Source organism: Triplophysa dalaica, chromosome 13 (assembly GCF_015846415.1).
Source record: "Triplophysa dalaica isolate WHDGS20190420 chromosome 13, ASM1584641v1, whole genome shotgun sequence".
Classification (NCBI taxonomy): domain Eukaryota; kingdom Metazoa; phylum Chordata; class Actinopteri; order Cypriniformes; family Nemacheilidae; genus Triplophysa; species Triplophysa dalaica.
This window is the reverse complement of record NC_079554.1, coordinates 5,274,848-5,301,481: the sequence shown is the minus strand read 5'-3', so window position 1 is coordinate 5,301,481 and position 26,634 is coordinate 5,274,848. Positions and strand designations below refer to the sequence as shown.

The 26,634-nt window shown below is 37.8% G+C and overlaps 1 protein-coding gene across 3 annotated transcripts; it reads right to left on the bottom strand.

Moving 5' to 3' along the window:
- Window positions 1-12,167: 12,167 nt before the first annotated feature.
- Window positions 12,168-23,087, bottom strand: stxbp6l (syntaxin binding protein 6 (amisyn), like). Of its 3 annotated transcripts, none has more exons than XM_056763642.1 (7): window positions 21,298-23,061; window positions 20,883-21,047; window positions 20,658-20,788; window positions 20,334-20,583; window positions 20,143-20,241; window positions 14,896-15,071; window positions 12,169-13,353 (listed from the first exon to the last, which is right to left on the bottom strand). In XM_056763642.1, exons 1-7 carry the CDS (start codon window positions 21,377-21,379, stop codon window positions 13,333-13,335), a joined length of 924 nt encoding a protein of 307 aa, XP_056619620.1. In that variant the 5' UTR covers window positions 21,380-23,061; the 3' UTR covers window positions 12,169-13,332. The 3 variants fall into 3 exon arrangements, with proteins under 3 accessions (XP_056619621.1, XP_056619620.1, XP_056619619.1); XM_056763641.1 differs by having other exon boundaries at window positions 20,883-21,071; window positions 21,298-23,057; XM_056763643.1 differs by lacking the exon at window positions 20,143-20,241 and having other exon boundaries at window positions 12,168-13,353; window positions 20,883-21,071; window positions 21,298-23,087.
- Window positions 23,088-26,634: the final 3,547 nt, after the last annotated feature.

Genomic DNA, 26,634 nt, shown 5'->3' with positions numbered 1-26,634 from the left:
TTAGAAAGAATAGGTTTAAAGTTTCATCAGACTTGATGAAAATAAAGTAATGTTTTATAATACAATTTTATTGAAATATAAGATAAATAAATATGAATTTATAGAAATCCGTTTTTTCTTTAAAAATACATTAAACAAATTTAAAAAAAGAATTGTCGCCTGAACACATAATTTGTAAGCGTAGAAAAATTACTGCTTTCATCAGAGAAGCACATGTAGTCCAATCAATAATAGTCACAACAGCTAGCATTAGTGTGGTTTTTAAATGTTTAGAAAGAAAAAGACCTAGGCGTTATATTAGACGGCACCTGTCTTTTAAAAAACACATCTCAAATATCACAAAAACAGCCTTCTTCCACATAAGAAATGTTGCCAAATCACGAAATATTTTATGTGATGTTGACGCAGAAAAGCTTATTCATGCATTTGTGACCACAAGATTTTACTACTGTAATGCTCTAATTAGTTGTTGTCCTGTATTATCAATAAACAAACTACAGTTTGTTCAGAATGCAGCTGCCAGAGTTCTTACACTGAAAAATCTAATTAGTTGATCTTACTTAAAAAAAGCATGCAAACCGATTGCCTTAAAAATTCTAAGTAAAGTGAAATGGTATTGATGAGTTCAAGTAACTTAAAAAATTAGTTCATATGTACTTTTGACTTAGTTTGGAGTACTCAGAATTAACTATTATTGCCAATTTAATAATTTCCATTGGATTTATTGCATTCATCATTAGAGTTTTAAGTTCACTAATTCTTTTTTTTCTTTCACATAAATGTTATTCTAAAAATGCATTAATCAAACACCTTGACGGAACACACAGAATTTCAGACCTGGAGACAAAGTTTGACACAGACACAAGTGCTTGTTCAATCAGAGTCCAAAGTTTACTGTGTTAAGGACTAATATTTATAAGCTTGAAACAGGAGGTGTCATATAAAACCACCAGAGTGGAAAATCACCAGACTTTCTGTTTAGTCTTATTCCTCCTGAACAATCAGATATGATCACAAAGTACGTATTCAATATACGTACTCAATATTACGGTATCAAAACAATTGTCCCTTGACATCATTAAGAACCTTGAGATGGACACCAACAAATATTTATATCAGCATAAGACAGCATAAGATACGATACAACTCTTAACGATGTTAAACAACAGGACAGTAAGCCACATATTATGTGAATAGAAGCTAATACTAATATGAATGAATACATATGATAGGTGAATATTGTATTAGACACAGATGCAATATTTGTAGAGGACACGGACGAAATCCAGATTCTCACACTTATAAAGCCCTAAATGGTGTAGCCCCTATCTACTTAACAGAGCTTTTATCACATTACTACCCATCACGCTCTCTACGATCTCAAAACTCTTTTGATAACAGAGTAACTAAATCCACTAAAGGGGGTCGAGCTTTCTCATACGTAGCACCTAAACTCTGGAATAGCCTTCCTGATACTATTCGAGGGTCAGACACACTCTCCCAATTTAAATCTAGATTAAAGACACATCTTTTCAGCCAAGCCTTCACTTAATGCGTAGTTAATGAACAGCAGCTACGCTAATTATTCTCTTTCTGCCTCCGCCCATCCCGAGGTAGGAAGAGATTCCGCCAGGCAAAGATGAAAGTCATATCCCCATGCCCAACTGGAGATTACGCCAGCTTCAGTTGAAAATCCCGTGCCATCCTCCTGCGAGAGCCTGTGGACTGACTGACCATCCCAGCTCCATCTCAGGAAATTCCATCTCCTTCCAATAGAAAGGCGACCATCTCACCTTCCCAGCACAGACAATCACATCTCCAATCAAGAGCGGACTACTTGTCAAATTAATGCAAAAGTTACAATACTTGGTATCTAATGATTAACTTACATCCAATGTCAGCAGTTTAAATTTATAGCTGCATTCAGTGGCCCTGATTGGAGGTAGCTGGGTGGGTGTTTATGGGGAGTGGGGGGGGGCTTGTTGGTTGTGGTTTGGGGGATTTTATCTGTTGGGGCTGTGTGGATCTGGTTTGGTCTTGTTTTCTGGTTGATGTTGTACAACATAGGAATAAAATTACATTTTGGCATTCAATTTTTTTGGGGGTTGTTCCTCTGTTTTCTGATGACGATTGAGGAGTTGGACCAGGCTTGACCTGCACGGTTTCGGCGAGTGGGACTTTTTGGGTTGCGGGTGGTGGGCTCTCCCTCTTCTTCATGGATGTTTGCTCAGGGGCTTTTTGTCGGGGTCACTGAGTGTAGCTATCACACGTCAGAGGGGATCTGGCCCTCCCGGCTGAGCCTGGTTTCTCCCTAGGTTTTTTTCTCCATTAATCAATAATTGGAGTTTGGGTTCCTCGCTAAAGCAGGGCAGTGTTGGCTCGCTCACCGGGAGACTGCATTTTTTTTTTTTAGATATTATTTAATAGAATGATCTTGCTTGTTCTATAAACACCATGTTTTACATTTCTGTGTTTTTCAGTTTTTCTTATTTGCTCCTGTAAATCTGCTTTGGAACAATCCACATTGTGAAAAGCGCTATATAAATAAACTTGAATTGAATTGAAACATTTGCTTGATCCTGTGACATATAGAAATGTCAAAATGAGGCCCTCTGTCCAGTTTACATATTCCCCTCGAGCTCCACATTTTCCCAAGCTCTACATTACATTGTAACATCAGCACGTATCAAGCGTACTCATAGTGTAAGTTCTGACAGGCCACGTTAGTCAATCTTGCTATGATCTCATCGGGTGCAGCTACTCAGGTAGTTTCTAATTTGATCCTATATGCAGTTATTTTCCCTTCTCAACTCAACTTTTTATAATTTTCATTGTTACAAAGCAGCTGTACATGAGACACATTGACTACAAGAAAAACAACTAAAGTCATATACCTGTAAAAACAAGAAAAAGGTGAACACACAAAAGACAAACATACAAATGCTCCACACACACAATATGCATACATACTTACACACATCGACGCACACACGCAAACACACTCGCACACACGCACAGTGAAAACACACATTTGAGATGAAGCAGAGAGAAGCAGATCTCAAATATTAAACTGACTATGAATTCTATATGCAATATTAATTATGTTAATCTTCCGAATTCTAAAGCAGCCCCCAGGGCCAAGCAAATAGTGCAAAACAGTATGCAAACGGTGGCGAGGAACCCAAAACTCCAATTGAGAAGAAAAATCTCAGGAGAACAAAGAGACAAGACTGGCTGAGAGTAGAGTACTGTTCTGCACTCTTTGATGCAATAAGTACATCATTTGTTTTTGGATGTGTTCCTGGTTCCGGTTGACCTAAATACTGCAGCCTAGATCCTCTGAGGATTAATATTATGGAACAATAGTGTATGCAGATTGAAAAGATGCGTCTTTAGTCTAGATTTAAACTGATAGAGTGTGTCTGCCTCCCAGACAGTGCAGGGAAGAATCTTCCAAGTTTTAGGTGCTAGATAAGAAAAGGATCTACTACCTGCACTTGATTTTGAAATTCTAGGTATTACCAACAAACAGGAGTATGGAGACAATTCATACCGGTTATATTCATTCAAATTAATATTCAAGAAAAGTAATGAAAACCTTTTTCATTCTAAACATTTAAAAAACACACTAATGCTAGCTGTTGTGACTATTATTGATTGGCCTACATGTGCTTATTTTATGAAAGCAGTAATTTTTCTACGCTTACAAATTATGTGTTCAGGCGACAATTATTTTTTAAAATTTGTTTAAAAAGATGATAAAACATTTATATCTTATAGTTTATTAGATAAATGGATACGTAAATAGATACGTAGATCTTTCGCATGTTACATGCATTGTGATGGCAGGGAGTCAGAAATGGGAGGCAACCCCCTAGGCCTACAGTAATGGTTTAACCCTTCCGCTCGTCAGCCAATGGGAACTCATCACGCTTACACGTCCAAACTGGGCAAGTGGCCGAATGGGCCAAAAACACGCGAAATTGATGTCTGACGTCACGCGTAGAGTTCGTGTTGTTTGCTATGGAAAGCCGTTTGGGTCATATTTCGCCATCAACCAGACGCCTGGTGTTCAGAAGACGCCTGCTTTTACGGCGTTTAAGACATACAGACGCCTGCTTTTACGGCGTTTAAGACATGCAGACGCCGTAAATTACGGCGTTTAATACATACAGACGCCTGGTGTTCAGAAGACGCCGTAAATTACGGCGTTTAAGACATACAGACGGCTGCTTTTACGGCGTTTAAGACATACAGACGGCTGCTTTTACGGCGTTTAAGACATACAGACGCCTGCTTTTACGGCGTTTTAAATGCAATGTGAAACGCCGTTCATTTCGGCGTTTGAACTTCCATAGTACGCCGTAAATTACGGCGCTTCCGTGTAACAAAGACGCCGTAAAAAGCGGCGTTTTCTATAATATTAAAATCAGCCCCGCCTTTTCTACACAGTCCCGCCCCTCCACTGAACAGAAAGACATGTGTAGTAGAATGTCGATCTGAATAACGTTTCCTGTTTTTAACTTTATTGCGAATAATGCTTAGACTTTCATAATGTGATATTTTTCCATTGGACGCGTTTATCCTCCTTTTCGTTTATCATATGTGTACGAGCGGCATACTTCAGAGCGAGTACGTTTATGACACTTAGTGCGTTTATGTTTGTGAAATCAATTGACTTCGTGCGTGTTGTTGTCATCCTTGGTGGCGTAGTGGACAGCGTGCTCTGCAGCGGAACTTCATCTCTTTCAACGATTGGAGTTCGACTCCGCGATCCGACAATGTTCTTCATTCCTTTTGAATTGTTCTATTGAGTCATGTCTTTAAATGTTGGAACACTACCTGTTGATGGCAACTTATTAAATGACAAGAAACGCTTATTACAAGCCAACGGTCTAAGGCCTTAATGCATGCAACAGCTGCGGGCTAAGTCTGCTTACTGTACTGGGGCTGTTGTGAGTATGTTTTTATTGATTAAAAATGATTTCCCTTCTACGAACCCGTTTGTATTTCCATTTACATATAGACTGCACATGCTGCATGCATTTAGTATAAACCCCTATAAAAATTTGACGATCAAAAATCTAAAAATGGAGGAGACTGTTCACATACAGAAACAATAAGGGAAATTCTGACCAAAAAATATATTGTTGGGTTATTATTTTATAGCAATTTTTAAAGGAAAATATGGCCCTGTTTTATAACTTACTTATTGGTAAATACAGAACAACAAGCAAAAAATGTGCAATAACGAAAGTTATAGCCTACGCATAGCCATCTTAAGCTAAATTGTCAAACAAAAATTAAAGCCAATTGATTAGGCTGTTTAATGCACATTTACGGATTCTCAATTACAAAAAACTAGAAATTAAATTAAAAAAAATGTACACACAGTCGCCTAACTGCAGAACGTAAAAGGTATGCAACACAAAAGCACTGGATATTTAGGTTATAATATACGCTCCATCCACATCGAGCTGAGTTTCTTTATTGAAAAAATAGGTGCTTTGACGAGTAAAATAAATCATATCTAAATTAAAGTTTGTTTCTCATTCTCAGTCTGTTGATGTCGGCTGCGGAGAAACGGCTGACTACATAAATACTGCCTTCTTTTAGAGGTTGCTAAGCGATCATGTTTGGTAAAACGTTTTGTATTTTGGGATGGCTATTTTGACGAGGCAGTCGACGCCGCGTTCACTTATCTTAGATTTCGTGTGGGACTTATGCATAACTGCATTATGTAAGTGATTTTTATTCATTTTCACGAATAATAAATAACTCCATTAACTCTTATTTGCTTTACCAAATTATTTAGCCTTAATTATGCGTGCGTGTTGTTCTTTTCAGGAGGGTCATGGGCTTTATTATATTTATATAGGCTATTTTATAATTGATGGTAATGTATTAATATAATCAATTTATAAATGATTGCAAAATTAAGATGTTTAATTCAATTAATTAATCTGGATGAAAAAGTAGCTAATATTGAAGAGCATCTGATGCCTGCGGGTTCAGGTGGCATATAGTTTCTTAACGCTGACGTACCTTGTTTTGAGTCAACTTTTGTTATCTCTAACTGACTTGATTCTAATGATCTGAGTAGTCTGTTGGTTATTTTATAATGCGCATATCTGCAATGCATTTGGGTTCTATTGGACATTGAGTGACGTATAGTCAAGTAGCCTAAAAATACCTTAAAAAATGATTCTAAATGTAACCGGAATATAGTGACCTGTCGATTGGGCTGACGTGCTCAGATTTTCTATTCAGAATCCTAGCAGCAGCGTTCTGTTTCAGCTGCAGCTGTCTGATGATCTTTTGGGGAGGGCCAGTGAGCAGTCCATACAGGGATCCACCCTGCTGGAGATGATGTACAAGTTTTCTAACTCTTGGTTTGACACCAAACATCTTGAATTAAACATCTAAATTTTGCAATCATTTATAAATTGATCATATTAATACATTACCATCTATTATAAAATAGCCCATATAAATATAATAAAGCCCATGACCCTCCTGAAAAGAACAACACGCACGCATAATTAAGGCTAAATAATTTGGTAAAGCAAATAAGAGTTAAGGGAGTTATTTATTATTCGTGAAAATGAATAAAAATCACTTACATAATGCAGTTATGCATAAGTCCCACACGAAATCTAAGATAAGTGAACGCGGCGTCGACTGCCTCGTCAAAATAGCCATCCCAAAATACAAAACGTTTTAACAAACATGATCGCTTAGCAACCTCTAAAAGAAGGCAGTATTTATGTAGTCAGCCGTTTCTCCGCAGCCGACAACAACAGACTGAGAATGAGAAACAAACTTTAATTTAGATATGATTTATTTTACTCGTCAAAGCACCTATTTTTTCAATAAAGAAACTCAGCTCGATGTGGATGGAGCGTATATTATAACCTAAATATCCAGTGCTTTTGTGTTGCATACCTTTTACGTTCTGCAGTTAGGCGACTGTGTGTACATTTTTTTTAATTTAATTTCTAGTTTTTTGTAATTGAGAATCCGTAAATGTGCATTAAACAGCCTAATCAATTGGCTTTAATTTTTGTTTGACAATTTAGCTTAAGATGGCTATGCGTAGGCTATAACTTTCGTTATTGCACATTTTTTGCTTGTTGTTCTGTATTTACCAATAAGTAAGTTATAAAACAGGGCCATATTTTCCTTTAAAAATTGCTATAAAATAATAAGCCCAACAATATATTTTTTGGTCAGAATTTCCCTTATTGTTTCTGTATGTGAACAGTCTCCTCCATTTTTAGATTTTTGATCGTCAAATTTTATAGGGGTTTATACTAAATGCATGCAGCATGTGCAGTCTATATGTAAATGGAAATACAAACGGGTTCGTAGAAGGGAAATCATTTTTAATCAATAAAAACATACTCACAACAGCCCCAGTACAGTAAGCAGACTTAGCCCGCAGCTGTTGCATGCATTAAGGCCTTAGACCGTTGGCTTGTAATAAGCGTTTCTTGTCATTTAATAAGTTGCCATCAACAGGTAGTGTTCCAACATTTAAAGACATGACTCAATAGAACAATTCAAAAGGAATGAAGAACATTGTCGGATCGCGGAGTCGAACTCCAATCGTTGAAAGAGATGAAGTTCCGCTGCAGAGCACGCTGTCCACTACGCCACCGAGGATGACAACAACACGCACGAAGTCAATTGATTTCACAAACATAAACGCACTAAGTGTCATAACGTACTCGCTCTGAAGTATGCCGCTCGTACACATATGATAAACGAAAAGGAGGATAAACGCGTCCAATGGAAAAATATCACATTATGAAAGTCTAAGCATTATTCGCAATAAAGTTAAAAACAGGAAACGTTATTCAGATCGACATTCTACTACACATGTCTTTCTGTTCAGTGGAGGGGCGGGACTGTGTAGAAAAGGCGGGGCTGATTTTAATATTATAGAAAACGCCGCTATTTACGGCGTCTTTGTTACACGGAAGCGCCGTAATTTACGGCGTACTATGGAAGTTCAAACGCCGAAATGAACGGCGTTTCACATTGCATTTAAAACGCCGTAAAAGCAGGCGTCTGTATGTCTTAAACGCCGTAAAAGCAGCCGTCGGTATGTCTTAAACGCCGTAAAAGCAGCCGTCTGTATGTCTGAAACGCCGTAATTTACGGCGTCTTCTGAACACCAAGCGTCTGTATGTCTTAAACGCCGTAATTTACGGCGTCTGCATGTCTTAAACGCCGTAAAAGCAGGCGTCTGTATGTCTTAAACGCCGTAAAAGCAGGCGTCTTCTGAACACCAGGCGTCTGGTTGATGGCGAAATATGACCCAAACGGCTTTCCATAGTTTGCGAGTAGAGAACGCGTTGTTTGTGTGTAGAGAACGCGTTGTTTGCGCGTAGAGAACGCGTTGTTTGCGCGTAGAGAACGCGTTGTTTGCGCGTAGAGAACGCGTTGTTTGCGCGGAGAGTACACGTTGTTTGTGCGTACTCTACGCGTGAAAAATCGACCCGTACTCTACGCGCAAACAACGCGTACTCTACGCGCAAACAACAAGTCTTTTGCAAGACTTTTAATAATACCATGAGAGTTGTACTCAGTAATCACTGTAAAGGTAATTTATAGTACCTATATTAGTGTGTACACAGTATGTAGATAAGTATGTGTCTGTATTTGATTTCTTTGTTTTTTCCTCTTTTTGTGTGGTGCAGCTGCTTTGATACAACAATTTGTAAAAAGTGCAAATAAACATAAATTTGACTTGACTTTTTCCTGCTTCTCTGTAGACTATAAAATAAAATATGACTAAAACAACGAAGTCTGTTCAGACAGAGTACAGGTGCTTGCAACGTTGACACAATAAATATCTAAAACCTCTTGACCTTCGTTTGACCCTCACTAGTTACAGCGGCGTTCAGTTAAAGACATCACATTGCACATTCAAGCAGATCATCAGGGCCCGGTTTTTCAAAAGTTTTTTTTTTTAAATTTATCCGGATTTAGTAATCCTTTTTTTACGATCCGTGATCACGTTATCCAGTTTACTTTTGGAGCCAGTTTTTTAAAGCAACATTGGATTGGATCAATCTGATCCGGATAGGAACTTTTCAGGATCACCAAATCTGGATAACCAGTGCTGGATAACCAGTGCTCAAACAGGATAGGAAATCGCAATGTAGAACTATTGATATGTAAAGAGCAACAAGTAGAATAGCCAGTGTGGGGTCAATATAAGTTTATTTTTAATTGAAATGAAAACACACACATTTAAAAAAAACTAAAAAAAAGAAAAACCCCACCCCATCCTCTTCCAGCAGTCCGCTCATCTGAACACAAACAATTGAGCAATTGAGCGTTTAAATGGAGTTCTGAGAGTGGAACCACAGAAAGCAAGCATGCAACATAACTGTATTGTCCTGCACAACATCGCTTCTAAGCGCAATGTCCCTCTCTCTGCTGACAATGATGCCCGACCTGCCAACCTGAGCCCCTTGGAGACCCTAACCAACCTCCTGCATTCTGCCAGAACGAGCAAACAGGACGTGCAACAAGGGACGAAATAGTTAGACACTATTTCTGATTTGGATTTGTTTTGGATTTCAAAAATTCCGTGATTGCCATTCTTTGCATTTTTTTGGTTATTCTGTAATCATTGCATGCATCACTAATACATATTCTAAAAACAAAAATATTTTCGATTGTGATGAATATATATATCAATTAGTGACAGAATAAAATGTATTGTTTTTGGTCAATTTTGACAGCTGTTTGGAGGATTATTTTATGAGGCCAAACTCTTTCTACTTTGCTGTAGGCCTATACTGAAAGGCTGAATTCGTTAAAGCTTACCTAATCACTGTAGCCTGACGGATGAACAAATACAATTAAAACCTTATGAATAAATATGATATCTTGTAAGATACTGCATGATCCAAATATAGTATTATTTTATACATTTTTAAAGTTTTCATTACATTTTGGGCATTCCACGCTGAATCCACCCTTCTGATGGGATCAGTTTAATCCAGATTTTTTGGATCAAAGTGATCCAAATCCTACAAAAAAGTTCTGAAAAACCCAAACTAAAGGTTTGATCCGGATCAAAACCAAGATTGGATTACGTGATCTGATCCGATTATGTAATCCGTTTTTTCTTTTGAAAAACACATTTTCAAGATTTGATCCAATCCGTTATCCAAAATCCTAGTGGATTACTTTTGGAAAACCGGGCCCTGGGTTTCGAAACGCCTTGTTGAAGAGGCGGGCTTAGCGCACCTATCAGTCACAGTGCGGAGTCGGCAGAAGGAGATGTGCGAAAGACGTGGCCACGATCCAGTAAAACAAGAAAAAGGATGCCTGTTGCCATCTCCATGACCTTCCCGATCTCATTTATCAAAGGCACAATTTTCTGTTTATATTTGGCTTGCCTACTATTTAGGTTATCCAAAGCGTAGGCTACCCGGCACACATGGGTAATATTTCTATAGAACACTTGAAATTTTTACTTTCAAATAAAACAATTCAGATCCATAATTGTATGTAAATATTTAAGATGGCTATGAGCAAAAAAGTTCAGAATTTTCCTTAATATCAGAATTAGGACAGCACAGTGTTTGATTTTGTATCCGTTAGATTTTAGATCAAGAAATATTGTTGCAGTTAGAAAGAATATGTATAAGTTTTATCAGACTTGATGAAGATAAAGTAATGTTTTATAATAATATTTTATTGAAATACGAATTTATACAGACATCATTTTTCTTTTTAAAAATAAGTTAAATAAATATAAAAAAACTCTGTTTCCGTAACACAAAGAACACGTTGTGATAATTTGTAAGCGTAGAAAAAGTATTGCTTTCATAAACACATCAATAAGACTATCAATAATAGTCGAAACAGCTAGCAGTGGTGTGGTTTTTAAAGTTTTAGAATTAAAAACATTTTCATTAGTTTTCTTGAATATTAATCTGAATGAAAACAACCGGTATCAATAAAACTTGTTTCACACATAGTCTAATGTTCGCTCGGGTTTTCTATACGTTCTGCAAAAGGTTTGTTTCTAATTTAAATTATTGAGGGATAAATAAATTCCCTTCTCTAATGAAATTCAGTATTAGAACATTTGTGATGTGGTAATATGAAAATATAATCCCCATATTCCCCGGACCAAAAAAAGAAGAAAAAAGCGTGTTGAGGGTTTGACTATGGCACTATATCTAGCGTCCACAAAAGGTGCACAGCTTTCATTCAGTTGGAGAAGGTCGTTTTCTCAGCATCAATTTTTGTGTAGTATGTGCGCGGTGGATAAATTAAACATTCAGTTTACTGAAACTCAGGCGATTCAACACAGAGTTGAAGCATCTGTCACTGTTACTGACTGTTTGTTTGGGTACACGAACATTAACAAAGTTTGTTGGAGGAGGCAGTGCACTACAGGAGAATGTACGGTGACTTTGTCAGACAATGTTGCAATATAAATCAGGATAACAAGTGTTTAAAAAGTGACTCATTGTTAACATGTAGTATCATGGGAAGTGTGTTTTTATATTTGTTTCCTGTCTTGACAACAGAGACAAAAAATATATAAATGGAAAAAAGCTTTTTTGTTCTCTTGTATTACAGTATGTGACAGTTCAGTTATCATATGACTGCAAGTCTGCATTATGAACCTAATGCATATTGTCGCTTTTGTGTCGTATATTATTTGTGTCCCCTTCAAAAATTCCTCATGAGAAATTTTATGTGTATTGTCCCTCCCTACTGTTAAATGAGATTTACGCCCATGTCCAAGATCAAGATTGAAACAGAGAGGTGACCGTGCATTTGCAGTGACCGGTCCTAGGTATGGAATAATCTGCCGCTACCTGTGAGACCTGTTTCCTCTGTTCATGATTTTAAATCTAAGTTAAAGTCGCATTTACTTAGCTGTGCCTTTAATACACTAAAAGTCTAAATTTGATCTAAAATCAAAAATTGTAATGTATTTACTTTGTATATGATTTCCTCTTATGTTATTTTTTTCATATATTTTTTATTTTAAGTGTCTCCTTTGCATATGGTCAACCTTTGATGTGTTTATTTGTGCTTTATAATTAAATTAAATTAAATGAAAGTGGGGAATGACAGAATTTTCTTTAGAAACACTGGAATAGCCAAACCTAATATTTTGCCATATATCACCCATATCACTATTGTTTCCTGATTGATATATTTATTAAATGTGGGTTTATTCCTAACTCAGTGTCACAAGACAAGCACACAAAGTTACATACAAAGAGGTACATAATTTAGTTACATACAAATATATGAAGAATGATGAGTGAAAGCAACATATCGATAACTATGGAAAGCAAGCTGCACAGAACATGTAAACACCAAATAGGTGTATCTGCTTAAAGCAAAAACAACAACTTTTTTGGTCTTTTATATTTAAAAGATTCATGCATCTGCTACAACAACAAATGATGCATCATGATATTGTCAAAGAATTAGATACAAAGATGCTGGACGATATTGACAGAACAGGAATTTGATAGAACAGGAATTTGATTTACACAGACATCTAAATACATAAACATTCAAAATGAGATTTTAGTATTTGTTATTATCTCTTACAAACTACTAAGTAACAGATTTAAGCATGGGTAAAACAGCTAAATAATAAATGAGAGAGGTACAGCTGTTACAGAGTAAACTTGTCTGTTATGTTCATAACTATTTGTGCTTAATTATTAGAGTAAATTCAGAAGCAACACTTATGTTCTACACCCAAACCACACATATTGTATTCCTTCTGTTCAGAATCAGGTAAAACAGTGCTTAGATTCAATGGAAGTGGGAAAAGAGTGTAGTATAGTTTATAGTATATAGTATAGTATAGAAATATTATAATACACTTTCCACAAAAACAAATGTAAATTGACCTCAGCCTGAAATACAAAATTAATTAACAGGTCTACGCTGGTACATTTATTTCTATCCGTTCATCCTGATGTGCACTTAGTTTTAAAGGAGATTACTTGCAAAAGGAAAAAGACCACTTGTACATTTTCAATACAGGAGGAACAGCCAGCTGCTTGTTATATCATTTTAACATCTTAGATTAAGGTCTGCTTTGTATCATCTCATTAAATTTTAGGCTAAAAACCATATCATTCTTCACGATTCCTTGATTTGTGCATCCAGTTGTTAAGAATAATCTATAAAACTACTTAAGCTTTCATTGAAGGATGGTTTACAAAAAAAGATGGGGCGTAAAAATCAGACATTTTAAAGCAATCTAAAGAACTACCAGATGATTAAAAGCTATTTATGTTTATTAGCAAGCTGTCCACACCTCTAAATCTGCTTCAGTGCCAGCTGGGGGAACGAAAGAAATTGAAAAATTTTAATCACATTATCAGAAGCTTCACTTCACTTAGATCATCACTATAAAAAATGTTATTCATAAGAAAAAAAGTTTTTATTTTTGACCCAATTGACCTTTCGCATCAACCAAAGCGCTTCCAGTGCATTATTGTGACATAATATTGTCTGGAAAAATGCCGTTTTAATTTCAGACAAAAGCAGCAGAAGGTCTGTCTTTAAATATGCATTTAAAGTATAAATTCAGAATGTGAAAATTACTCGGAATGAAATAAACAAAATCAAGGACAAATCTATAGCTTCCAGGTCATAAAACAGAAAGTTCTGCATCACCTAAGACTGAGAATCGGACCATTGAGCAGCAACAATGTTCCTGTAACGCTGTGTAGCTCTCTGTTCATTGTTTCAATCATTAAAAAGCAAAACACTTAGAATTCTCCTGTTTGATTGCATGGTGACTTTAAAGTAGTAGTTAACCACAGAATTAAAATTTCCTGATAATTTACTCAGCCTCATGTCATTCATGACCTCCATGTTTTTTGTCTTCAGTTGAAAAGAAATGAAGGTTTATGAGGAAAACATAAGTTGGAAAGGATGTGACATTTGACGTAGGCAGAAGTACCAAACCCCGCGTTTACAAATCGATTGTGGAAAGACCAAGTCAAATGCCCGACATTGTTGTTTTACCTTTATTGGTTAGGGCATTTTTCTTGGTTTTCGCACATTGAATTTAAACACTTGGTCATTACTTCCGCCTACGTCAAGGTCGCGACCTTTCCAACGTGATTACATGATTAAGTCGTGGTTGCACAGAGGTTCTTATTTTTCTTAGAAAATGACTAATTGTATTGCTAGACAACACACTGATTCCATGGCTGGTGTCATATAGAACCTTTTGAAGTTGTGCCGAAACTGAAATTTGGACCTTTAACCTACTGATCCCCATCAAAGTCCATTATACAGAGAAAAATTCTGGAATGTTTTCCTCAAAAACCTAAATTTCTTTTCAACTGAAGAAAATTATTTTTTTACGAGTGAAGAAATAAAGACAATGATGTCCTGGATGACATGGGGGAGGGGGGAGTACATTTTCAGAAAGTTTCACTGGTTTCTGCCAAGTTTAGGGAATGGGTGAAACTGTGATACTGAACATTACAATCAAATTTTACTTGATAAAATTCAGGAAAACCAGACATTTCAACATGCAGTTTTGCAATGTACAATGCTTCTTGTACAACAACATGTGAGGTAAAATTCAGGAGGTCCTCTTTTGTGAGTTTTTAAAGTCTTTGTTGTTGTACAGTGTGAGGGCCGAGATCCTGCAGTATGACATGGCTTTTAGCTGGGATATTGTTATTACAGAGTAAAGATAAGCAACAATTGCACAGTTAATCTGCGGTTTGTTTGTTTGATCGGACAACATGTCAATCAAGGGCGAATGGTCAGTTGGTCAAACTTAAGAAATGATTATACCAAAGTAGACAAAATAACCATTATATCAAAAGGAAAAAAGTGTAGACCCTCTGATCAGCTAACCTTCTGAGCAGCTGAAAACGGTTTGGCCCCATGAAACAGATGGCTGGTCTTATCTTCAACCTTCATCACACGCTCTCCATGCTCACTCAGAACCTGACTAGCCCTCCGCATCACATTTCCCATCTTCTGTACCATTGGAGGGGAGGGGCTGCTCTTAGATGCTTTTACAGGTTTTGCTGAAGAAAAAAGGAAATAATAAACTTGGTTAAGAAACCTCCCTCTTAAAGCTTGAGTCTACTTCACAATCTTTTTGCAAAATGCAACTTGTGTGGCAAGTTTTGGAAAAGAGAGCGGAGTGGGTTGGACAGGTCAAGATAGTGCAGGTGGTGGTGACCAGCTGTAAACTGTCAATGGGCCATAGAGACGTTATGCAAGTTAGTGTGCTATCAGATTGTGATACCTTTGTGTTCTCATCTTTGGAGTTAGGGTTTGGGTTACCCAGTTGGTAACTTTCTGAGGAGGTAGCATTTGTGTCTACACACAAATATTTTTGTGTGTCGGTAGTTGATTGTCAATTGTCAGCCCTAACACGGTGGTGTAGTCTAGTTTTTTGTAGTGAGTATACCCAGATTTTTCCCTTCTTGGCTCACACTCACCTGTCCCAGATCGACACGAAAATACTGCTTTTGTGTTATAAACATGACAGTTTATTATTAGCAACACAATACTTATACAATCAACAAGAACTGTGAAGACTAGATCATTTTCTACCGTTAGGGCTAATCATTGTTACTGGTTTCAACAAAAGCTAGACCACTACCTGTTGAAAGAACATTTGTCTGTATTCACAGATGAGATGGCTTTTCAGTAGTTTTTTGAATGTTGTGAGAGATGTGGTTGACCGGACCGATTAGGAAAAGAATGTTCCACCAGGAAGGAGTTGTGAAGGAGAATAAGCAGTAAAGCAATTTACTGCCCTTATGGGAAGGCAATACAAGACGCCGCTGGTTTGCTGAATGCAGGGATCTTGAAGGGGTGTAGGAGGGTGTGAAAATATGCCGGTACAGATCCAGTGATGGTACAGATCCAGTGATGGTCCTGTAGGCAAGCATTAGTGACTTGAATCTGATATGGGCTTCAACCAGTTGCCATTGGAAAGAGATGAAAAGGGATGTCTTTTGAGACTTTTTTGGCTGTTAGAAGATGAGGCGTGCTGCTGAGTGAGTGGTTTGATAGCCTTTGCAGGAAAAGCTATCACAGAAACTCTTATTGGTTTCCATGAAAGTACCATTATGTATATACATTACACATTTTTTTGTGTGTTTTTGGCATTTTCCCAATATGATTTAATATCTCACCAATAGAATCCATAACATACCAGTAGAAAAATTACAGTTTCCATTAAAGCCAATTCAAATTCCTTTAAAACCATTATACCTTATGGTTTAATATTGTTTTTTTAGAGCAGGGAAGGGATTTGTATGGTACTCTTTGGACAGCTGCCCACTCCCGACATCCTTCTAACTGACCAGATATAGAGCCTGTTCTGAGGATTGTATTATGCATGTGCCGCGTGCGTGGACCAGTTCTTACTCCATTTTAAATTTATTTGAGAGAATTTAACATTAGAGAAAAGAGAGAGAGCGTTCGTGTTTTTAGAGGGGAGACGGTCATCAGGACATTTCTTGCATGGATGTTAAATTGTTCGGTTAAAAAAAGCGATTTCATTTTGCACGAGTTAGCTATGAGCCAACAGGTTTAATTTCATATTTTGCGTATAGTTTGAGTGAAAGAGATTGTATTTAATGTTTTTAATAATTTTTTCTCTGTGAGATTTTTTCTACTGTATTGACATTAAAATGTAAGAACAGTGCTGTATATTGACAAGACGAATAAAATATTTTCTATAGCGTATTTTATATTTTATATGGAGAAATTTAAACGTAAGATCTTAAATGTGAGATCTTGAAACGTCTAACCATCTAAATTTAGCTGGATCCGTCGGGTCGGGGCGAAAATCATTGTAAACAATTAGCATGTTAACACGTGTGAATTTTAAGCAGGAGTGGGCAGGTGCGGAATAACACACCTATGTAGTGCAAAAATACCACAACTTGGTGATGACGTGGCACCAAAAATGTGATGGACTTGATGAAACATCTGTAGCAAAAGCTACAGGCTCGTGTCTAAACCTTGTCAGCATGCCAATTAGGGAAATGTTCAAATCTGGTTCCTATAAGAGTTGGGTGTTCAGTGACATCCCTTGGTAAGTGGCTGCACAATCAAACACAACTCGAAGTTTGTGTTTTGTGGTATGTACCAAATTCTGCCTCGTCTTTCTTAAATTTCCCTGGATGGGATTTTCTCAGCATGCCCTTTATTTAACTCAATGAAATTACTGTAATCTTGTTTTTTCTTTTCAGTAATTGAGCATGCTGAACAGCAACTTTGCGGTTATTAGGAAACACAACATCTTCTTTATTAAGTGGAACGACAATGCAGAAATGTCCATCTAAGAGTATCACTGAATGTGTCAATGAACTAAATAACTGTTCATCGTGAACAGTTCCAATTTTTCCACCTCCTGATATTCAGGAAAGTCATGCCTCATCTGTTGATGAATGAGGTCATCTAAGCTTAAAACTTCAATCATGTTCGCCATCACCTGCATCCATTTGCCATCTTCAATTTTTATTTATTTATTTATATAGTGCTTTTCACAATGGGCATTTTGACAAAGCCGCTTTACAGGCGAAAAAAAGAAAATCTGAAAAACACTAAAAAGGTGAAACACAGCACAGTGCATGGTGTTTATATAACAATTCGATCATTGCTAAATAATGCAGTCTCCTGGTGGTTTATTAAGCATATTATGCATTAAGTGAAAGCTTGGCTGAAAAGATGTGGCTTTAATCTAGATTTATATTTGAAGAGTGTGTCTGACACTCAAATTGTATCGGGATGGCTATTCCAGAGTTTAGGTGCCACGTATGAGAAAGCTCTACCCCCTTTAGGGAATTTAGTTATTTTAGGTGTTATCAAAAGTGCTGGGGATGGAGATCTTAGAGAGCGTGATGGGTTGTAATGTGATAGAAGCTCTGTTAAGTAGGAAGGGGCTTAACCGTTTAAGGCTTTTTAAGTAATTAAAATAAGATTAAAGTCAATACGATACTTAATGGGTAGCCAGTAAAGGGATGATAACATTGAGGTTATGTGATCGTATTTTCTGGACCTGGTTAGAACTCTGGCAGATAGATTCTTAATTGATGATGCAGGACAACCATTAAGTAGAGCATTACAGTAGTCAAGTTTTGACGTCAGAAATGCATAATTAAGACTCTCTGCATCAGCAACACATAGAATATTTCGTTATTTGGCAACATTTCTAAGGTGGAAGAAGGCTGTTTTTGTGACATTTGAGATGTGATTTCCAAATGACAGGTCGCTATCTAATATAACGCCTAGGTCTTTAACGGTATTTGTTGGAGTAACAGTGCAACCTTCAATTTGCAGGTTATAATCGATTCTGATTATATTCTTTTTACGTGTCTTTGGTCCGATATGTAATATTTCTGTTTTATTAGAATTTAAAAGAAGGAAATATGGCAACACGTTTGGTGTGGCATACACCATTACGTCATTTCGACGTCATTGCACATGCGTAGAACTTCCCGGTCCAGATGCATCAGGTGCTTCAAATTATAATTATACAGGAATTGACAATAGTGAGTGACCCATGGCCTGTGGCCAGTGTGAATGATTGCTCGAGACAGTTGACACTTCCGATCAGGCCAGTGATGCATCGTCACAATAGTTAATCACGTTTTAAGCCTTGGCAATTTAAATATTCAAGCGCAGAAGCTGCTCCTGAATGAGTAACTTTTTAAAACGTAATAAGGGTTAATTTACATTTAATTTATACAGATATGTTTAGGGATATTTTTTTCTTACCACAAAAGTTTTTTTTTTTTATTGTGGTGGGTAAACGATTTGGCAGGGCCAGTAAAGATTGGGCCGTTTTGGTCAGTAGAAGCTTCCTTAATGTTAGATCAAGTGATTCATTATTTACCATGCATGTGCTTCTCAGTAAAGACATGTATACTCCCTCTGTGCCACATTAAAAAAGTATGTTGTCAGAATGCTGGGTAGGAGGTTGCATAGCACCCCCTCTACTTAGGTTTCTCCTTTTGTATACCCTTGAATATGCAAATTTAATTCCTGTACACGTATCTGCTTAGATGGTCAGAATAATTGTATTTAAAAAATATTGTGCACACAAGAGATCAAGGCACTGAATAATGCACTGCCAGGGTATCTTGGCATCTCTGCCATTTATTACACAACAATGATCCATGATACACAGCTGAATCTCTGCTCCTCTCCTGCCCCATCACGTTCCCCCCTCAACGCCTGTCTTTGTGTACCCATGCATATCTTCATCAGAACAAAGTGGCCTCTGAATTCTCTTTGCAATAGAACCATTCTCTACCACTTCCGTGAGACTACAAAACAACCACCCTCCGACAGGACCAGCAAATCACCCTCTTAATACGTCTTTGCTGTGAGTGATCTGACAAACAACAACATGCAGAAAAGGATAGAAAGGAATGAAACTACATAACACTGTCAAATGCAATGCTCTTGGGCACTGTGGAACAACTGAAATATATAAATACACATACAGTATATTTTCATTTATTGAATTTGTTCTAAAACAATCCTCTAGAACACTTTGCCAAATGTAAAAAACTGCTCCAGAAGCAATTCCTACTTAGCTCTACTAAAACGTCGGAAAAACATAACCAACATAACATTTAGAACTGAATTTTTATTTGAAGCGGAGGTACAATGCTTATGTTAATTCATGCATTCTGACTTTTTTATACTGTTAAACGTGCTGCCTTCTCAAGCTTAACATGGTCAACTTGTCCAAAAATGAGTTGAATATATGATAAAGTATTTCTTTGCACGATTCTCACATGGGTTCGTACAGGTTTCAGAAAGTTTTTTTCGAACATTGATTCCCCTTTTGTAACAAGGGTTCTTCTATTATGCCCACACATCATCCAGAAATGATGGGCAGGCGGTAAGTCAAACTAAGTCATATGTCAGTGTTTTCATGGTAATCGGTGTGTACGTGTATATGCAGGGATAATATGATGATGTATTGTATGCTCCTGCTGTAGTTCCAAAACAAGTTTTAAATAAGTTTTATGTACACTTTTTTGACATTTTAAAGGCATATGTTTTTTTAAATGCAGAATACAATAAATCACTATACAATTTGCATAATAAAATCCTTCTTACCTTCATCCTTAAATTTGCCCTTGTTTGAAACTATACTGTTCTTCATTCTGTTCAAAAATATTGTGCAGCGATAGATGACCATATTAACAGAGCAAGCATCTACAGTAAAATGTAAGGCAAAGGAATTGTTTCGTTAGGGTTCTTCTCAGCTACTTGAGATAAATATATGATGCTTGCTGAGCATATCTTACCTCCCATTAACTTTGGCTGACAGTTAACAAATTTTGTTCTTAGTGTTTCACCGTGGCTCTTCTTGATCTCTGGAGCCCCAGGTATCTTCTGGTCTCCAGGGGAAGATGGGTTGTTTTGGCCAGGGTTTGCCTCCCAGTAGTTTTTACAAGCATGGTACAAAACTTGCACAAACATGCACTTCTCTGCAGCTGAGCTGGCCTCCCACTGATCAGAAGTGCGATCAAGCACAAGGTCGAACTCAGGAGAGTCCTAAAAATTATTCAGAGTAGTTAAAATTATGAAGAAATAAGAGCTTAATGTAAAAGGAAAACAATGACGCTTACCTCATTTGGGTTAACGCCATTGACCTGACGAAGCTGCCGCACAGACCATTGAGATCTTTTGAAATACTGTCTTGTGCCTCGATACCTTTTAACTTTAGTAATAAGGGCTTCCGCTGGTCTGCTGTTATTAACTAAAAAGAAATTAAAACATAAATCAACTTCGCAAGAACATCAGATTCCTCCGCTGGACATCAACTGTTTAATTTTAATTGAAAGATACATTACCTGATAAGCAGAGGAAAGTTAGATAGTCCTTCTTGAGACCACCCTTTAGGAAAGAAAGTTTTCTCCTTATTCTTCTCCTCACCTCAATGGCTACCAGTAACTTTTCATCACTTGGGATAAAGATCTCACGACTGATGGCTGACTGAATGTTCATCTTCAAAGTGTCTATATAACAAAATAACTTTGTTGCTGAAATTCGAGACAATTAACAATTTAGTAGACTTATATAGACATCCCTATACACTTACTAAGAGTATATACTATATTACTCACATAAATGAAGATTTCAATTTTATTTTTAATTTATTATATAATTATTTTTAACATTTCAAAAGTTGGAACATGAAAATTAGAGATTTTACAAATAACATAAATCTACTAAAACCTAAATCAATAAAGACATATTGTACTTTACCTCTCTCTAACCCCAAAGATCGGAGAAATGTTTTTTGTAGCCCAGTTTTTATCAGCTCTGTCAAGCCATCTTTCTCTCTCATTTGAGACTGACTGTAGATTGATTGTGCATGGCACTGGACGAGACAAAAAGGCTGTGTAACAGCATAGGGAGCTGCCTACCTAGAAAGCACTGTGGGCAGTTTGGAGCATCATGGGCGAGAGTTAGCTAGCACAAAAAACAACTTTGCACATACAGTTACATACCTAAACAATTTAAATCTGGGGGAAAGGACTAAATGCATCAATAAAATATATGTTGTATTAAATCATTCTTAGAATAATAATCATTCAAGAATCTTGTGAAAACAAATTAGCCATCACTGTTTCAAAAACATGTAGAATGTTTTGGAAGATTATCATGGGGTAAAAACTTATTACGAATAGATAAATTGATCCCCATGATAACCATTCTTCTATCCCTCCTTACAACATGTTTATCATCAACAGGGCGTGAGGAGGGCTGGAGCCAAAGATAGTATATATTAACAAGATGCACCAGTGCCATTACAATGTCTGCAGAGTAATGCAACGTTCAATATGGATACCCTACCAAAGAAAGACTTCCAATCGTTAATCAATAAAGACTAACGATTCTCTGGGGCAGCGCTGTTGCAAGCCCGTGTGCAAGTGCAGTAGTTGAAACAACCTTGAAAAAGATGATTTTAGCTTTGCAAACCAAAGTTATTGTACAATTATTAGTAAGGGTACAGTCCATAGATCATCAATCATAGATTGGAAATTTGGTATTTAGTAATGATTTTTGCCAGCGATTTTATAAATATTTCCCTTCCACCATTCAAGAAGATATGACTGTTGACTTGCATTTACGTAAATAACCCAGAAGCCCAGAAGCATTGCAAACATGGCCGCCGAGTGCCAAGACTCACGTAAATGGACTTTGCTGGAGCCTATTTGCTCAGACCATAGGCTATGTTTTACATAAGGATACGTGCATTTCTCATTGAAAAAGCATAGGCTTGTTGTTGTTTTGCACCGGCTCCGTATCTCTCACGATGGAGATCGGAAGCATTAAAGGACGAGTGGCAGAGTGTACAACGAGAGAGGACCGAGCCCGGACATATGTTAAGTTTGTATTTATGTTCTTTTGGCCGGCAGTCGACCGTGAGGTGGCTGCCGGTCTTTTACTACCGTGTTATTGTTTGTTTATTTTTTATTAAACTTTATTGAATGTTCGCTGGTTCCCGCCATGGTCCTTCCTTCCCTACTTCCTTGCCACGGTTCCTCAATCAGATAATCTCTGCCTTACACTTAACCACTCCTCAAGCCCCAGCTGGCTCGCTTCGGCGCAAGGTTTTCGTTGGGCCAAAAAACCTTGACATTACAAAACCTATGGTATAGAGGGTACGGCGTAGGTCCTACGTATAACCGGAACGGACTGCACCGCTCCAAGCGGGCCTCGACCGGGTAGGTCAGGCACATTTACGAGGAGGCTAAAGACCGCAGTCCTTAATGTCTGTCACAATCTTGCGTTAACGCAATACTCTTACCACTGAGCTACAGGAAACCTTCACAGTTCTGAGTCAAGGCAAGGACATGAGATGTATTGACAACGTAGAGACTGTAAAATATGTAAACGCAAGCATGAAAGGCTTATCCTGCATTATCAGCGTGGTTCATTATGCATATCACAAGTAACATTAAATGTAACATTAAAAATATTTCTCTTTATTTGTGTATCATAACATTGCCGCCATGAATACGTCATCTCGTGACCAGTGCACTGCAAACCGCGTTCAGGCAGTATGTCTGTTTTTTTTTACGCTGGTGGTTACATTCTGACGTTATGTACTGTAGCAAGTCGACATGGATCGGCGTTCGAGCGGATCTATATCAGAGCTCAGGGAAAAGTAAAGGTGGAGGGATTTGCGTTTACATAAATGATCGATGTTGTCGCCAATTTAAAGTGAATTGGATGATTTGTGTTACAGACTTTAAAATCTTGTATTTGACTTTTAAGCGCCAGTCTTTGCCCTGTCGTGTTGACTATCCCAGAGATCCTTATATGGTGTCTTTCGTCTCTTCGTGATTTCGACACATTTGTACACAGAACGAAGGGGATCTGGCGGCTAGCCCGCATGTGGATAAAGTGACAGCCGTTTTTTTTACGTGTACTCACAACTGGGGTAGGATTTCATATAACGTTTGTATTATTTATGTCAGCGTTTAGTACTTTTACCAATAAACGCCAAGCACTGTTCATCTGGGGATTCATCATTTGTGAAAAACAAGAAAGAATGAACTGATGACAGTTAAGAAACAGGGAATGTGATCGGACTCCGTGATCTGAAAGGATTGTAAACGGATGCACCGTTCGGACCGACAGTTGAAAGAAAAAGTATGTGAACCCTTTGGGCTTACTTGGATTTCTTCATAAATTGGTCATAAAATGTGTTCTGATCTTCATCTAAGTCACAACAATAGAGAAACACAGTCTGCTTAAACTAATACCGCACAAACATTATACGTTTTCATGTTTTTATTGAACACAACATGTAAACATTCATAGTGCAGGGTGGAAAAAGTATGTGAAACCCTAGGCTAATGACTTCTCCAAGAGCTAATTGGAGCCAGGAGTCAGCCAACCTGGGGTCCAATCAATGTGATGAGATTGGATGTGTTGATTAAAGCTGGCCTGTCCAATAAAAAACACACACCAGTTTTGAGTTTGCTGTTCTGAAGAAGCGTTGTCTGATGTGAACCATGCCTCGCACAAAAGAGCTCTCAGAAGACCTACGATCAAGCATTGTTGACTTACAAAAAGGTGGAAAGGGCTACAAAAGTATATCTAAAAGCCTTGATGTCCATGTGTCCATGGTAAGACAGATTGTCTACAAATGGAGAAAGTTCAGCACTGTTTCTACACTCCCTAGGCGTGGTCGTCCTGTAAAGATGACTGCAAGAGCACAGCGCAGGATGCAGAATTTTGTTGACAAATCTACAATAAGGAAAACATTAAACAAGAATGGACTTCATGGGAGGACACCATGGAGGAAGCCACTGCTGTCCAAAAAAAACATTGCAGCACGTTTGAAGTTTGCAAAAGAGCACCTGGATGTTCCACAGCACTACTGGCAAAACATTCTGTGGACAGATGAAACCAAAATTGAGTTGTTTGGAAAGAACACACAATGCTATGTGTGGAGAACAAAAGGCACAGCACACCAAAATCAAAACCTCATCCCAAATGTGAAATATGGTGGAGGGGGCATCATGGTTTGGGGCTGCTTTGCTGCCTCAGGCCCTGGACGGATTACTGTCATCGATGGAAAAATGAATTCCAAAGTTTATCAAGACATTTTACAGGAAAACTTAAGACCATCTGTCCGCCAACTGAAGCTTAACAGAGGATGGACGATGCAACAGGACAACGACCCACAGCATAGAAGTAAATCAACAACAGAATGGCTTCAACAGAAGAAAATACGCCTTCTGGAGTGGCCCAGTCAGAGTCCTGACCTCAACCCGATTGAGATGCTGTGGCATGACCTCAAGAGAGCGATTCACACCAGACATCCCAAGAATATTGCTGAACTGAAACACTTTTGTAAAGAGGAATGGTCCAAAATTTCTCCTGACCGTTGTGCAGGTCTGATCTGCAACTATAGGAAACGTTTGGTTGAGGTTATTGCTGCCAAAGGAGGGTCAACCAGTTATTAAACCCAAAGGTTCACATACTTTTTCCACCCTGCACTATGAATGTTTACATGTTGTGTTCAATAAAAACATTAAAACGTATAATGTTTGTGCGGTATTAGTTTAAGCAGACTGTGTTTCTCTATTGTTGTGACTTAGATGAAGATCAGAACACATTTTATGACCAATTTATAAAGAAATCCAAGTAAGCCCAAAGGGTTCACGTACTTTTTCTTTCGACTGTATATCCTGGATATGACGGCAAGGTTTGTATCGCAACTAACGTAAAGAAATACCTCCGCACATCACCTGCAGTAGACTTTATACAGTGAGATGGCGACAAAGAGGCCAATCCTACGGACTGCCGCTTTAAGACCTTTTTACTTGTCTATGGAGTTTGAATGTGTTCTGGTGGTAGCTGGTTTTGTACCTCCCAGTGGCAAGGCAGCAAGAGCTGCAGCATCTGTGGCGGACTGTGTTTACAGGATACAGCAACAACTTCCAGAGGCGCCACTGCATGGGTGTAGCTAGCTAGCACTATTTATTTTGGGCTCTAGCTGTGTAAACGATTCTGATTGCTACCTCTCTCACACACGCCGAGTCTGACACACACAGGCACGCACATCCACACAACAAGTGACTGTTTTCAACTATCCCTAGAACATCACCATGCAGTTGAGCTGCTCGCGCCAATCTTGCCTTTCAGGCGTATTGCTTGAATGGTACAATACACATATAATTATGTCAAAATGTCCGTCTAGTTTTTTAAACACAATCGGGTATGAAGTAAAAAAACAGTTTTTGGAAGAAACTTTTTGGGATGTGTATCACTGGATCCGCGCTTTACCGCAAGTCTTAAAGTCCTTGCAGCTCAGTCCCACCAGCAGTTTTTGGAAGAAACCCCCAGAAATGCTCCCGGAATTATAGATCCTCTTCTTAGTATTATTAACTCATCTCTGACATTAGGACATGTGCCTTAAGCATTTAAGGTGGCTGTTATAAGGCCCCTTGTCAAAAAACCCAAACTCGACCCAAGAGAACTAGGGAATTACAGGCCTATATCGAATAATTTCCGGGAGCATTTCTGGAGGTTTCTTCCACCATATGTAACAACCAAGAATACTGCTTAACTATTGACGGGTGCTCCATAAAATCCTCATCATCAGCTAAGAATCTTGGCGTTGTATTCAATCGTAATCTGTCATTTGAGAGCCATGTCGCCAACACCTGTAAAATTGCATTTTTCGTTTTAAGAATATATCTAAACTACGTCATATGCTGTCACTGTCAGATGCAGATAAATTAATTCATGCATTCATGACAGATTACTGTAATGCACTTTTAGGTGGTTGCCCTGCAGGCCTATTACAACTGGCCTATAACTGGTTCAAAACGCGGCAGCTCGAGTTCTTACACGTACAAAAAAGTATGAGTTGAGAATGAAGCACAGTAGACATAAGTAGCTTAATATAGATAACTATGGCTCAGATAAAGTTACATATGATTATTTTGTGTTTGCTAATAAAATATATAGCATAAAAAAGTTAATGCAAAGCATATTTTTGACTTTGAGCGGCTGGTCCTGTCACACCTAAAAAACTCTTTACCATCCACACTGGACCCATACCAATTTGCCTACCGT

Coding starts and splice junctions, on each gene's coding strand:
- stxbp6l (XM_056763641.1), bottom strand. CDS start 21,379: ATGAGAGAGAAAGATGGCTTGACAGAGCTGATAAAAACTGGGCTACAA. Junction 21,072..21,297: donor ATCTTTGGGGTTAGAGAGAG/GTAAAGTACAAT, acceptor CTCGAATTTCAG/CAACAAAGTTATTTTGTTAT. Junction 20,584..20,657: donor ATGGCGTTAACCCAAATGAG/GTAAGCGTCATT, acceptor AATAATTTTTAG/GACTCTCCTGAGTTCGACCT.